The sequence below is a fragment of the Camellia sinensis genome, chromosome 2, assembly GCF_055761805.1.
Source record: "Camellia sinensis isolate YWXY chromosome 2, ASM5576180v1, whole genome shotgun sequence".
Lineage (NCBI taxonomy): Eukaryota > Viridiplantae > Streptophyta > Magnoliopsida > Ericales > Theaceae > Camellia > Camellia sinensis.
In genome coordinates this window covers 56906718-56921270 of record NC_138962.1, presented here as the reverse complement: position 1 = coordinate 56921270, position 14553 = coordinate 56906718, and the positions used below count along the sequence as shown (strand labels likewise).

General features: G+C 36.5%; 1 protein-coding gene across 23 annotated transcripts; it reads right to left on the bottom strand.

Moving 5' to 3' along the window:
* Nucleotides 1–123: 123 nt before the first annotated feature.
* LOC114309824 (uncharacterized) lies at nucleotides 124–14338 on the bottom strand. 23 transcript variants are annotated; one of them, XM_082914480.1, is made up of 17 exons: nucleotides 14117–14338; nucleotides 12175–12733; nucleotides 11938–12015; nucleotides 11072–11318; nucleotides 7811–8068; nucleotides 5994–6251; nucleotides 4812–5096; nucleotides 3164–3445; nucleotides 2589–2792; nucleotides 2220–2464; nucleotides 1942–2145; nucleotides 1707–1799; nucleotides 1503–1610; nucleotides 1003–1371; nucleotides 831–917; nucleotides 687–758; nucleotides 124–347 (listed from the first exon to the last, which is right to left on the bottom strand). In XM_082914480.1, the coding sequence occupies exons 2-17, from the start codon at nucleotides 12631–12633 to the stop codon at nucleotides 327–329; spliced, it is 3270 nt and encodes a 1089-aa protein (XP_082770606.1). In that variant the 5' UTR covers nucleotides 12634–12733; nucleotides 14117–14338; the 3' UTR covers nucleotides 124–326. The 23 variants fall into 23 exon arrangements, with proteins under 23 accessions (XP_082770606.1, XP_028111454.2, XP_082770612.1 ...); XM_028255653.2 differs by having other exon boundaries at nucleotides 687–734; XM_082914486.1 differs by having other exon boundaries at nucleotides 2589–2789.
* Between the last annotated feature and the right edge of the window lie 215 nt (nucleotides 14339–14553).

The window sequence follows — 14553 nt, the reverse complement described above, 5'->3', positions numbered from 1 at the left end:
CGCTCCAAATTATAACCGAGTTAACTCATCAAGTCATTTAAAGATCCATATATGAGAACATATTCACAAACCAGTTTTAGGATATGCCACAAGTCCACCAGACCACATCAGGATTGTATCATCTGTACAAACCATCCATATATAATACTAATAACTTGTTTCATCATTCATAAATCCACATCATTTCACATTCACAACCAGAAAGTTTAAATCTTCAAACACAGAACATCTTGAACAACTACCACAAATAATAGTATATTATATGTCTAAGACCGGAATCCAAGATCACTACATTTCCACTAATAAGAAATTCAATCCACCGAACATCACCTCCTTTTGCGTGTCACCTGCAAACAAAAGAACAAAAAATTAGTGATCCATTAGATCAGTCAAAACCTAGTTTAAATGTTACTGACTAATTGCAACATATGGGTCACCCAGCAACAATTGCTCCTGCTGTCTCTCTTACATTGTCCACGACGTCGTATCAGAAGTGGCATCTCAAAATGCACTTTCAAAAGTTTAGGTCCACAATTTAAAGCCTTACAAATTGAATTCTAGACATTAAAACAAGAGAACCAGCCACACAAGAACATTGAAAGTATTGCATAGAAAAGTAGTACTCATATGATAAGAGTGAAACAGAAAATGGAGAAATACAATTCATTCCATGAGTGATTAATTACCTTTGCAACATTTTTATTCGGCTTCCTTCCTCTTTTCGTTGCAGTTTTCTGTTTTTCATGAATCAATGGTAATTGATAGTTCAAATAAATAAGTACTATTGAATAACTCTAGCAAACTTACTAACCAATATCTATATTACTCACCTGAAGAGATGGAGCACCCTGGCGAACAGATGATGAATGTACCTGCACTTCTTGTGACCCCTCAGAATTGATAGAGACATCTGCAACCTGTTGAGAATGAACAAGAATTGAAGTTTGAAACAAACGCAATAACTTCTAGCTAAATGCAAGAATAAATAACTCAAATATTTACCTGTTCAGCATTCAAAGGCTCAGGCAGTGAACCTACTGCATTAGGCAAATGCTTCTCAGGGGACTTCTTCTGCATGGTCGACATCATCGACATCATGGTAGTCATTTGAGCTGCCATCTGTGCACACGTCTGCTCCATGGACGACATTTTGTTTTTCAACTCACGTACCTCTACATTAGCCTCCGAGACCATTCTAATGGCTTCAGCACGACTTGGTTTTGGACCTCCAAGATCAGATGGGGAAGGACCCAACAAATAACGCACACGACCATGTCTATCTTGTCCCACAACTTCAGCGAAGACATCATCTTCAACAATACCATTTTGTGAGGTCCCCCGCTGTTGAGAAGCTTTTTCGCGAAGTTGCGACTGTAATAAAGAACATTGTGTTAGTGTTTAAATTGTACAATTGATCACATAACAAACCAATGCATATACAACAAGAAACAACAAATATTTCAGTGAAAGATCAACTTGAATGATTTGAGAATTGAACCTACAATTATTACTGATGATGCCTCATTCACAGGGTGCCCATCTTTGCGTGTACGTGTCAGTATGAATAGCTCTGCCCGGGATGGCTCCTTCCCATCAGGCCTTTTCTCACGCTACACTTATTAAACAACAATTATGAGTGCATCGCTACATGAGTGCTGAAACATAAGCAACAATGCAATTTTAGGTTTCCGAAGTCATGAAAGTACCTGCTCTTCACGCACTCGAGCGAAGCTCTTTGTGCCTGTTGTGTGCATTGTCTTCTGCTGTGCGCGACTGGCCTTATTTGTAACACTTCGCTCCTGTACCGCAGCATGGATAGATACATTGATTCCATTTTCCATTGAAAGAAAAGAAATGGATAATCAAACTTCTAACGGATTGCATCATATCAGCACACATAATAGTAAGAAGTGAATTCTACCATCTTTGTCCAGAACATACCTGTGCCTCTTTGGAGTTCCAAAATGAAATTAGAATCCGCCACTGATCCGGAAGGACCCTCTCATCACGGTCTGCCAGCCGCTCCTCATCGGTAGTGTGACGATTATAATGATTAGCCTTTAACAGAGCCTTCCAGTTCTTCCATTTATTGCCAATGGACTTCAAGACCCAACTTTCACTGTTTGGGTCAATATCAAACTTTTCCTATATATGTAGGTAACATATGTCAGACAACAAAATAAACATATATAATATATTAAGAAATAGTTCTCCAATACCTGAACTTGTTGCCACATTTTCTCCTTGTTCTCATCGGGAAATGCCCGCCAATCAACATAATTAAGGGGCGCTAAATGACCATTTCGTGCCATGGTGCCAAGGAAGTTAACTAGTTTGGGAGCCTCAAGGCCAATGGGCTGCCCAAGCGCATTGGTGGCAATAGGTATCTTGTCTTCCGTATTCCATACATCGAGGCACCGTGTTGGGCCACGACCACGAGTCTTCCTCTTAATGCTAGTAGAATCTATTAAAAAAATAATAATGGGAGAAAAAAACAAGAGAAGGAATAAATATGCACATAAAACAATGTAAGTTGAAAACATGAGAAAGTAAATATGACTGAATACGACAAGTCTGGCATAACATACCTGCACTACCCATATCAATGCCAGCTAGTGGAAGAGAAGGCTGTGGCTGGCTAGAGCTCGGATTGCCCTGACAAGTCCCCTGCTGGGGCTGCATTTGGATTGGGGCTATGTGGCTAATGTAGTCAATCATAGGACCCACGGGGAACCTAGGCCCACGTTTGGTGCACCTTACTATGGATTCTGTAGGAGGCGTTGATTGTTCTTCTAGAGAGATACAAGTGTATGAGAGATACAAGTGTATGATTATTACAGAAGCAATATAATAAGGTACAGAATTTCACTTAATTATAACAGGGAACACATTGATGCATTTCAATAATAGACAAAAAAAACTATGGTGCATATAAGAAATTGTTGGCGGATTCCGCACTCAAATTTATCAAGTTATTCATATAATACGCTACACAAAGCGGCTAGAGGTTAATTTGATTCCAAACTTAATTGAGATCTTACATGGAAAGAGGCATACCAAAATATGCGCCTAGCCCTAGCTAGTCTTGCCTACATGCACAATGTATCTGGATTCAAATCATAAAAACTAGCCATACTCGCAATCAAACATGAAGAAAATATACCTGCGCTACTCGTTTCAGCACCAGCAGCATGTGGCTGGGAAGGTTGTGGCGGCTCAAATCTAGGATGCAACTGGCTAGAGATCAGTTGACCCCGGCAAGACCCGTGCTGGTGATGTTCCTGAATGTAACTAGATGAGGGTTGATGTGGCTGCATATGCCTTGGGGTTATCTGATCCTGCTGCTTGTGGCTGACACAGTCAGCCATAGATCCAATTGGGCAACCAGGCCCATTTTTGGTGCACCCTAGTATGGACACCTCAGGAGGCCATGAGTAGAAGTCTCCTTCATAAAAGAGATGCTTATAGTTATTACAAAAGCAATATAATACAGTAGTTAGCCTGCATTAATTATCAAGAAGGCTTGCACTGATGCATTCAGCAATTCACTATTATTAACACAGAACAGGCTATGTACTATTTCACATAGACTCGGGTATGAGGATCGGGTGTTGTCTGTGTCTAAGCATCAGACCTCCTTAAATCTTAATATTAAGATAAAACGATATGCATTCAAAAGTTGGGTACAGATATGTAGACACGTCCTGAACATGTATGGTACAAAAATGCTAGATATCCCAAAAAATTTACTAAAAATTCTACAAAATACATGTGAGTGTTGTGTTTTGGTAAATTTTTTGGGATCCCTAGCATTGCTCTTAAAAGTCATGTAAAAATGTATAATATCCTGACATAAGATGATGTTATTATTTACGAATGTACTTGAACAACACTGGATTCAAGATTTCTATATCCATCCATATGAGAGGCTAGAAATACTTCTTTAATATCAAATATGAGCTTCTTAAGCATTGTTAAAAATTAGAGGATCGAATTGTCCAATTTGGATATGTGGGTTGAACACATATTTCATACCCTTATCCTTGTCATATAATAGTGTTGACACAGGTACACTAGGGGGAATGAAAGAGTCCATGTAGCAAAGACTATATACAAATTAAAAGTGCACAACAAAATAGCTAAAATAACATCAGTATTACACATTCAAAAAATATATACATCTAGAACAATGTTTAAAATTTAAAATGTGTGGAACAAATTTGCTTGGCCAAAAACACACCAAGTATATTTCAAATTCTTAATACTTTCCTAAATATTTTTTCTGGGTATATAATGTGAGAATATTAGTATATATTTGAGAAATTGTGTGAATATTTTATATTCTTAGGTTAATTCTTGTTTCCTATTTAGTCTTAGACCTAGAATTGCTATATAAATCAAATGTACCCTTTGTATTGATTCACAATTGGATATACATAAGTCATTTAGAATTCTTACATATAATACTTTTTGTGAATCAAAAATGGACACCAAAATTTTGGTGTGTGACATTAATAACATCTTTTATTGTTTCTATATCATTAATTTAATGGGTTTAATAATTTTAAAAGTAATGCTATAATCCCATTTTTTACTCCATTTTCATACTCCTAGACACAGAACAATGGGGTCCACGTAAATAAATGCACATGGGACCCACTGACTTGTGTCTAGAGATGAGAAAATGCATTAAAAAATAAGATTAGACATAACAACATTTTCTAATTTTAACCATTTAAAATATGAGGAACGGAGAACACATGTTAACATGACTTGGAAACTACTCAAGCATTGGGGCTAGAATAATATACCTTCACTACTCATTTCCGCACCAGCAGCATGTGGCTGGGAAGGTTGTGGCTGGTCAAAGCTGGGATGCAACTGGCTGGAGCTCAGATGACCTTGGCAAGTTCCGTGCTGGGGATGATGTTCATGAACGCAACTAGATGAGGGTTGATGTGGCTGCATATGGCTTTGGGGTATCGGATCTTGCTGCTTGTGGCTGATGTGGTCAGTCATAGGTCCAATTGAGCACCTAGGTCCACGTTTGGTGCACCTTATCATGGACACCTCAGGAGGTGATGAGTAGACATCTCCTTCATAAAAGAGACGCGTATAGTTATTACAAAAGAAATATAATGCAGTAGTTAGTCTGCATTTATAAAGGAGGCATGCACTGATGCATTCAGCAATTGACTAATAACACAGAACAGGCTACTTACTATTTCACATAGACTCGGGTATGGTCTGTGTCTAGGAATTGGACCTCCCTAAACCTTAATCTTAAGATAGTCCATGTAACATAGACAATATATAACAAATTGTTGACAAATTAAAAATAAATAAATAGAACACAATGTGTCCTTAGCGTGTCCTACACGTGTCTAGAGGGTGTCCATGTCCAACACGTGTCGGACATAGTACGCAACCTCCGGAGAGTTGTCCGTGCTTCATAGGTGCTCTACAAGGAAGGCTACACCTATTTGATGCCCTTAAAGCTAGGGCAGCCCCTGCAACAGTTTTAAGGACAAGGAGATTCTTTATAAAGGAGGCTTGGTAAGAGAAAAAGGCAAGTTTGACAGGCTAAAATAAAGTGAATGTTTAAACCCTATTTAGAGGTTAGTACGACCAAAGCCAATACACCACGGTAAGAGACCAGTCATATTCCCAAACATTAAAGACTTCATCTTTTTTTAATCTTTTTGATATAACATTAGCTAATGAGAATTATAAGTATTGCAATGATGCATGTGTAATTGAACTGGTGTTACACTAGTATCATGAAATACGAAGATGTATCACAAGTATTTCAAGTGAATCCAAATGATTGCACATCTACATGGCATCTCTATTGTGCAATACACTTGCTTTATCAAACTTGATATTTGACACATAGCAAGTGAATCCACATGATAGCACTGTACATGCATGGCATCTCTATTGTGCAAATTGTTGAGCTGTCAAACCTGGTTATGAACCTCAAACAAAGATACCTGCATTAGCAATATTTGTACCAACAAATGGCTGCTGCAGCCCAGAGCCCGGTGGGCACTGGCAAGATCTTTCCTGGGTTTGATATGGATCAATGCAGCTCACTGAGGGCTGATGCTGATGAAGTTGTGGTTGGCTCATGCTAATCTGATTCTTCTGCGAGCGGCTTGGGTTGTCAGCCATGGAACCCACAAGAGACTTATGCCCACGTGGACTTCGTCTCATGGTAGACTCTATAGGAGGAAGTAAGTGTGAATGTCCTGCATTTTCATAAAATAAAAATAAAAAAGAAGAAACATACGACTATTAAACATGCAATAGTGCATCATATTGAAGATAGATGTAGTGCAATTCTGCGTTCAATGGACTCTTCAAAATAAATTAAGTACTCATGCCAGACACTTGACACTTTGATAAGGGTATGGGATATGTGCCCGTCACTTCCCATCAGATATGCATTTAGTTACTTTCCCATCAGATATGCATGCATTTAGCCAGTATATACATCAATTCAATTTCATTATATATAATTATATTTAATGTTGTCATTATATTTAGTTTTTGTTCCGTAATTGCTATAAAATTAGTAATGTCTTTTTTACACTATGTTACAAAAAACACCACTTTTACACAAAATAAATTAAAATTAAAACATATGACCTTTTTTTTTTGTGGCAAGTCTACATAATTACATATCCTTCAGTTAGAAGTTCGATGGGTTTGACACCTAGATACGCACCCGACCCATACCCAAGTCCATGTAACATAGGTGCGATTATATAGGGACATGCCCTAATGAAATGTAACAATGGCCACTACCTTGGAGACAAGGCTATATACAGGAGTTGGTTAGCAGATTCCAACAGCAACTAACAAGTTCACGTTACAAGGGGATGCATGTAGCTTCTAGAGGTCAAGTGGTTATTATTAATTAACGCAATAGAGGTGCTATATGGTTTATCAAACATGTTCCAAGCCATAAGCTCACTCTACCCCAATGCAAAAGGCAACATCTAGTAAATGCTAAAATCCCCAATACCTTGGCAGGGAAACAACATGTTGAGTGCCTGAGTCTTGCAAAGTCATATATATTGCAAAGAAAAGCCAAAAAAACACTTCTAGCATGTTTTAGAAGTTACCTTACCTAAATGCATCTTCTGAAATAGCAAGCATCATCCCCAATACACTTTATTTATCCAAAAAAAAAATTGAAGAAAAAGGAATAGCAATATGCACTGCTTAAAATAAAAACAAAAATAAAAAAGGTAACACCTATTTGGTGTCAAGGAAGCAAGGGCAGGCATCTATGCACTCTAATAGCAAAAGTAATGCCTAACTGGAGTTTTAAAGGCAAAGGGATTACTTGCACATTCTTTCTTTTTTTTTTCTTTTTTTTTAAAGTATTGCTTGCATGTTGCTTAAACTGGAGCAGCAGTTGAGGACTAAAAAATAAAGTGAATGTTCATATCCTGTTTAGAGTACAGTATGAAGAAAGTGAAATGTGAAGGCAAGATACATATATAATCTTAACAACATACTATTAATTTTTTCTTTTTTCACTTTTAGGTACGACATTAGCAAATATTGATGGTGATGAACAACTCAAGGATTTGTTAGATGAAATTACTTCATTGATTTAATCGGTTCGTATGCAAGATGTATCACGAGTAAATTTCTACAGCTGAATGTACTACAGAATACAGTGCAAGTGAACAACACATCTCATATCATGTAACACATCTGCTGCATGTGCAAAACGTCGAGCCATAATAAAAAAGCCAACCTAAATGAACCTCAAACATAGCATACCAGAGCATACCTGCACTAACACCATTTGTGCCAGCCTTAGGCTGACAAGTGTGGTGCTGATCAGAGCTCAGTTGACACTGGCAAGGCCTCTGCTGGGGATGATATGATTGGCTGTACCTCAATGAGGGCTGATGGGGATGAACTCCGCTCGGGTCTGCGTGATCCTGCTGCTGATGTCTGGCATGGTCAATCATAGAACCCACTGGGCTCCTATGCCCATGTATGCTGCAGCTCATAGTAGACTTCGTAGGAGGTACATCTGAATGTCCTTCAGAGAAGAGACACATGTATAATGGTTAGTAAAGTGACAAGTGAGGATCCTAATAAAAAACTACTATGGCGGGCCCTCCCCGCAAAAATCTATTTAATATTGATTGGGACACTGGCCCATGTATCAGATAACTGATAAGTAGGGATGGCAATGGATAACCTACCCTGTGGGTATCCATGGAGACCCAACCCAAATACATGGGTTTTCCCCTCTTTTTCTTATCCATTGGGTAGGGTAGGTGATATTCTTTAAATATCCACAGGGGATGGGTTGGGGATGGGTACCCACTAATTTCCCCATATTTTTTTTTTTTTTTTTTTTTTTTTTTTTTTTTTTTTTAAGATTCACAACTAAAACTAAATATACATTCAAACTTTTTTCTTTTTTTTTTTAATTTATTTTTTCAGGTTCACAACCAATTTTTTTTTTTTTTTTTTTTTTAAGATCCACAACCAAAGCTAAATATACCTCCAATCTTTTTTTTTTTTTTTTTTTTGTAACAAACATAGATTTCACAGTGAAAGCTAAACAAGAGTCTTGAGGGTGAAAGCGAAGATTTCACAGTGATTTCCAATCTTTGTTTTTTTCCAATCTTTTATAGATTTCATAGATTTCCCATATGTTTGTTTTTTTTTTTGTAACAAACATAGATTTCCAATCTTTTAACAAACATAGATTTCACAGTGAAAGCTAAACAAGACTCTTGTTTAACTTTGGTTGGAGGTATATTTAGCTTTCACATTTTTTGTAACGACATGAACAGACAAACACTGAAAGAGGAAATCTATGTTTGTTACGAAATGTGAAAGCGAAGTCCGTATTAAAAAAGAAAGAAAAAAGATTGAAAGTATATTTAACTTTTGTTGTGAACCTTAAAAAAATAAATAAATAAAAAATAAAAAAAATAAAAAAATTGTTAACATTAAATATATTTAAAAAGAAAGAAAAAAGATTGAAGGTATATTTAGTTTTTGTTGTGAACCTTAAAAAAAAAAAAAAAAAAAAAAAAAAAAAAAAAAAAGTGGTTGTTAACATTAAATATAAAAAATAAAAATGGGGATTAAAGTGGGTTGGGGAAAATCCATACCCATTAAAAAATGGGGAGGGTGGTACCCATGGGGAATGGGGAATGGGGAATGGGGAAAATTTATTATAGGGGAATGGGGATGGGGAATTAATATCCACCCCATTGCCCCCCATTGCCATTCCTACTGATAAGAACAGTCGCTATATACTTCATCTTAGCCAAAAGGTTCCCACACCCACTCGTTCATTGTGGTTTGTATTTTGATTATTCGTGTTTTTTGATTGAACTTGATATCAAGTGGGTGATACCTAGGAATGTCATTCAGCAATATTCTTCACGGAAAGTTAAGCCTAGGAGTGCAAGGACAGAATAACCAGCTGAAAATGTGCACATTGGGAGAAGGCAAAACTTTGTCGCACATGTTATCCGATGAGTGAATATGAATATCTTGTGTATCTAGAAGAAAATGAACAGTGAAATATTTGGGAGGAAGAAATTACTAGCAAATTTGGGAAGTTAAAATAATAGCTAAAAAGCCAAAAAAAAGTCACCAAAAAGCCAAAAAGGCAAAGAACAATACAAAAAACGTCAAAAAAATCTCTTTCCTCTCTACTTTTTGCATATTTTTTTGTAAAAAACCAAAATATCATCCCAAACATATTAATTTTTTTCACCTCATATTTTAGCCAAAAAGTTACTAAAATAGCCTATTCCCAAACCAACCCTGCGACTTTTAGCGAAGTCGAGTGTACTCATCTCTCATTGGGTGTGAACACTTTGTTGAGAAGCAGATAAGGTCCACCTCCCTAAAAGTTAGACCACATAAGGTCCTCCACCTCCCTTACAAAACCCTTGCTGAGTACTCCCCTATTGTGTGAATATGAATATTATTTCCTCTTGCTCAAAGTGTATCCTGCTTGAGATTTCCCCCAGGGCTTTAGGCCCGGTAATTACCTGGTACATGTGGGACGGGGGGACAGCATGTACACAGGGATTAGTTGGGGTGAAGCCTCAGACACCCCGTTAGCCAAAAAAGTGTATCCTGCTAAGAATATTGTTTTCTTGGTGCCTCATTTAATATGATTCTTTAATGGTCCCTCCACAGAGTTTGTCTGAAACAGAGTACTTGTATAGCAGGTTTATAGGACAGATTTGATTGCTCCCTACCTTGCCTGTACGGTTTTTAACATTTAATTAAGATTTTAGACCAATAATTGATACTGTATATTTTCCGATATTCTTCCCAGAGCATGATTTAATGATGATGTTTTATTACGACCAAAATGCAAGAAGAGGTTGCTCAAGAAAGTCAAACATCAATTGCCTAACATGCATTTTCTGTTCTTCAAAACTTATCTAATTTGGTCACCAGTTGATTGATTAACATGTAGTTACTAACAATAGCTGGCTAGGCACCATGTTCTGCAGCCATTTCTGTAGAGAAAACAATATAGTGAAAATGAAAAATATTACCAAAAAAATATTTCACTCAAGATCCAGAAACTAAAATGTCCTTTATGCTAATTCAAAACTGCAGAAGTCATAGATTCATGGGAGGGTTACACCAAATTAAATAATAATAATAATAATATAATTTTCAACAAAAAGAAAGACCGCTTCAAAAAACAAACGAATAGACTAACAAAGTAGAAAGGGACCTCTTTGTATATGCAAAATATTGTCAAGATGGACAAAATCCAAAGAAGCCTATAAAGTTTTTTATTTTAAAGATTGGGCTATTTGTTTAAGAGGCCCAAGATTACATGCCATAGCATGTTAGAGGCCCAAAAGCATGTGGTAGCATTCTTCACAACATAACAAGAGACTGAATTATTATGTTCCATAACAAATTGAACACCAGAATCCATAGTTAACAGGCAAAGCAAGAAGTCAATGACAACCAAATGAGCCACTTTCTGCATTAATGAAGAAAATCAAATGCATAAATTAAAAAAGAATCATGAAACCCTCACCATCAATCTCCTGTTGTTGTTCCCTGTATAACCCAGCTTCTGTCCAAGATTTTGTGAAGTTCTTCTTCACCCGCTTCATGAGCTCCAAAATATAATGACCTTTTTTATTATACTTATAACAGTTATCCCAGATATATTGCACATCCCTTAAAACATCCTTCGAATTCTTGTACTTAACACCATTTTCAATATTGCTACATATTGTACCAAAATCCATAGGTGTATCAATGATATCAAAATAATCCTGCTTCCAGCCCCACCACGATTAAAAAAACCAAAAGTTAATTAACAAATAAAGGAAGAAAATGAAGAGTTAGTACACAAAACAAAAACAAGTTTGACAAAAATGTGGAAGAACATATGAGACATTTGTAATTTTATACACAGCAATAATAATGTCAAATTAACTTATACTTCCATTAAATGATTTAAGGCAGAAAATTAGGATAGCATTAACCTTCTAAATGTAATAGCAATTTAATTTTTCTTAAAGAATAAGAATGCAAAGCAGTTGACACTGACAGTAACTGAAAAAAGGAACATGATACTTCCAACATAGAGAAACAACCCGTGCATTGCTCTCCTATCCTACGTAATAAACTCCCAAGTCTTCATAACTAACCTACCAAACTCTTAAAAAAGACAAAAAGCATTGAATGGAGAAAAAAGTTCCACTCTGCTCCCCCAAATGATGAGCTCATAACCAACATAAAACCCACTCCAAAATGTTCGGAAAGTTATTTCCTCCAAACCATTAAGGTTCAAATATATTGCACCCCAAAATCTCAGTGGCCATAAATTTAAAGTTAGCGGCATGTTCCTAAAATAATACACATGTGAAGCATCTATAAAGAAGTTACACTTACAGGTATTGCCAGGGCAACAGGATCCACTGGAACATTGAAGGGCTCAGCAGCATCCATTTTCATAACCTTCTTAATGACCTATGAACACACAAGATGATTCATTAATAAATAAGTAAAAATGTTGCAACCAAATTTCAAGCAGAGATTGTGTTTACATAGGTGTCAACATCTATGAAATACATATATATAAAGGTCGTACCCAATGCATATTGCTCCCATTAGACATCAACAACATACCTCCAGGGCGGCTTTTAATTCCTGCTTTTCGTATTGAGGATCCTGATGAAGCGAGTTTGCTTCTTTTTGATGCGTCCTTCCATTCTGCACCTGTTCTGCATTGCTACCTGGTTCTATACTTGATGCAACAAAACCCCTTGATGATTTTGTCATTATGCTCCTAGCTTTCTTCGAAAGATTAGCAGAAACAGCTACACTCATTTCGGGAGATGAGCTCATACTATCTCCCATTGTTGCATCAATTACTTTTTGTTTTTGTAAATTTGCTTGCTGCCTACTGCGGCCGCCAGTTTGTGGTGTTTCAACCTCCATTCTAGAGTCAAATTCAGCATTGTCAAAATCATCTGGAACCAAGTCATCTTGAGTATTTAGACTGACAATGTTTGGAACTGCCTCTTTTGCACCCACCACAGGAGCCAATTTTGATTTGCGTTTCCCACCTCCACGCTTGCGCTTCATATTCTTATTACTGACAAGCTCGACTAATGAACTTTATTTGGTCGCAGAAACTTCCCAAAGCAGGTTAGCTAACTAGGTTTAGACCCTTGGTCTCTTAACACTAGCAATTATGCAAATTGATATTCAGCATATAGTCTCCATACAGAAAACAACAATTGAAGTTGCGAGGATGCAATTGCAAATGCAAAGCAAAATAAAGTAGAACCACTGCAACCAATAACCACCATACATCCACCATTGGACTCTCTCAAAAATAAAAGAAAGGACATTGAAGGAAGAAGAACTTGTTCCCCATAAAAGGAACTTCAATGTCTAGGTTTTTAACAGACTTCCTCTGGCATAGAAGCTATTTCTCAAGAAAAAAAATGATTAGAAGAAAATAATTTGTGTTTCTGTTACATCTCCATGTGAACAAGCTGATATGGAGTCCAAGTGTTGACAGTTCAAACCACCTTCCGGTGATCATGTTTAAAATGTGTCAACACACTTTTTGGTGACACATAAATGTGATGCACACCGCATCAATATAATCAAAGATCCTTCACAAGATTCAAGGGCCACAGCAAACTTGCTATGCTAGTTGCTTCGGTCACGACAGTGATCATTCTAAATGCTGTTGCAACCTATCAGTGGGTTAGGGTCAATTTGGAGAATCAAATTTGTCGATACAGTTTTTCTTACCAACATAAAAAAAGCACATGATATCAAGGAAAAACATCCCATATTTCCAACTTTGATAAGGAAACAAAAATAAAAATAAACCCATTACAGAACCCAATTGCTACTGTGGGTATAGGCAAACCAACCACTTAAGAACAATCAAAATTTTAGTTTTTGGTATGCATTTCATAATGTATGGTATGTTTTGGTCTAAAAAAATTTACAACCATACAAACTAAACCGACCAAAATAGTATATTTAAATATTTTTATATTTTAATTTTTTGAGCATTAGAAGATAATTGACTAATAATACACGTTTTGGGACGGAGGCATTTATAGAACAAATTTCACCATTTTTCTTCATTTATTCCCGATTTCGGATTCTACAAGCCTTTATAATACCCTTTAAAACCAATCCCTCTTTTACCCCAAACCGACAAAACAACCTGTAGCATGCAGTCTATTTTGGTTTCTCAAACAACAAAACAGTTCGGCGCTAAACTTTCCCTCAACCCTGACCGGACCAAACCAAACCAAACCACTTAAACCCCTAACTGTGGGTTTAAACACATATCTCTCTTAGGCACAAATCTAAGCGCACATCACTGACATGCAAAAACCCTAGAATCCACTAAAACAATTCAACAATGCAAAACACACACACATACATACATACAAATTACGATTTGCATTCAACATATATGAGTGAAAAGAGACCTAATTGAGTGTAGTAACATCTAATCGAAGTGATTGTGTGATCATGTAACATCGAAATAATAGACAACAGAACAAGCTAAACAATTGAAACCCTAGCTTTATACCTCTCTCTGTTCAGTGCTTTACACAGGTTTCCAAGCGAAACCCCCAAAACGATCGACTCGAATGAGTGAGAGATTCATTATTTTAGAGAGAGAGAGAGAGTGTGTGTGTTGTGGCTGTGGTAAAAGGGAAAGAAACAAAGCAGTGGCGTTTTGTGAAAGTGGTGAAATTGGGCAGCGAATGACCAAACGCCAAAAAAGACACCCAAAAAAATAAAATAAAAAATTTGATATTAAAATTTTATAAGATAAAGAATATATAACATTTTTATAGAAAAATTTCATCTGACTCAGAGAAATTTTGACCCTCAACACAAAGAAATTTTGAAATTTCTCTGATATGATTACAGAGAAATTTTATCAAAGGACCTTAGCTAATAAAAAAAATATATCTTGGACCTCTCTTACTACACAAAATTGGAGAAGGATGCTTAACTAAT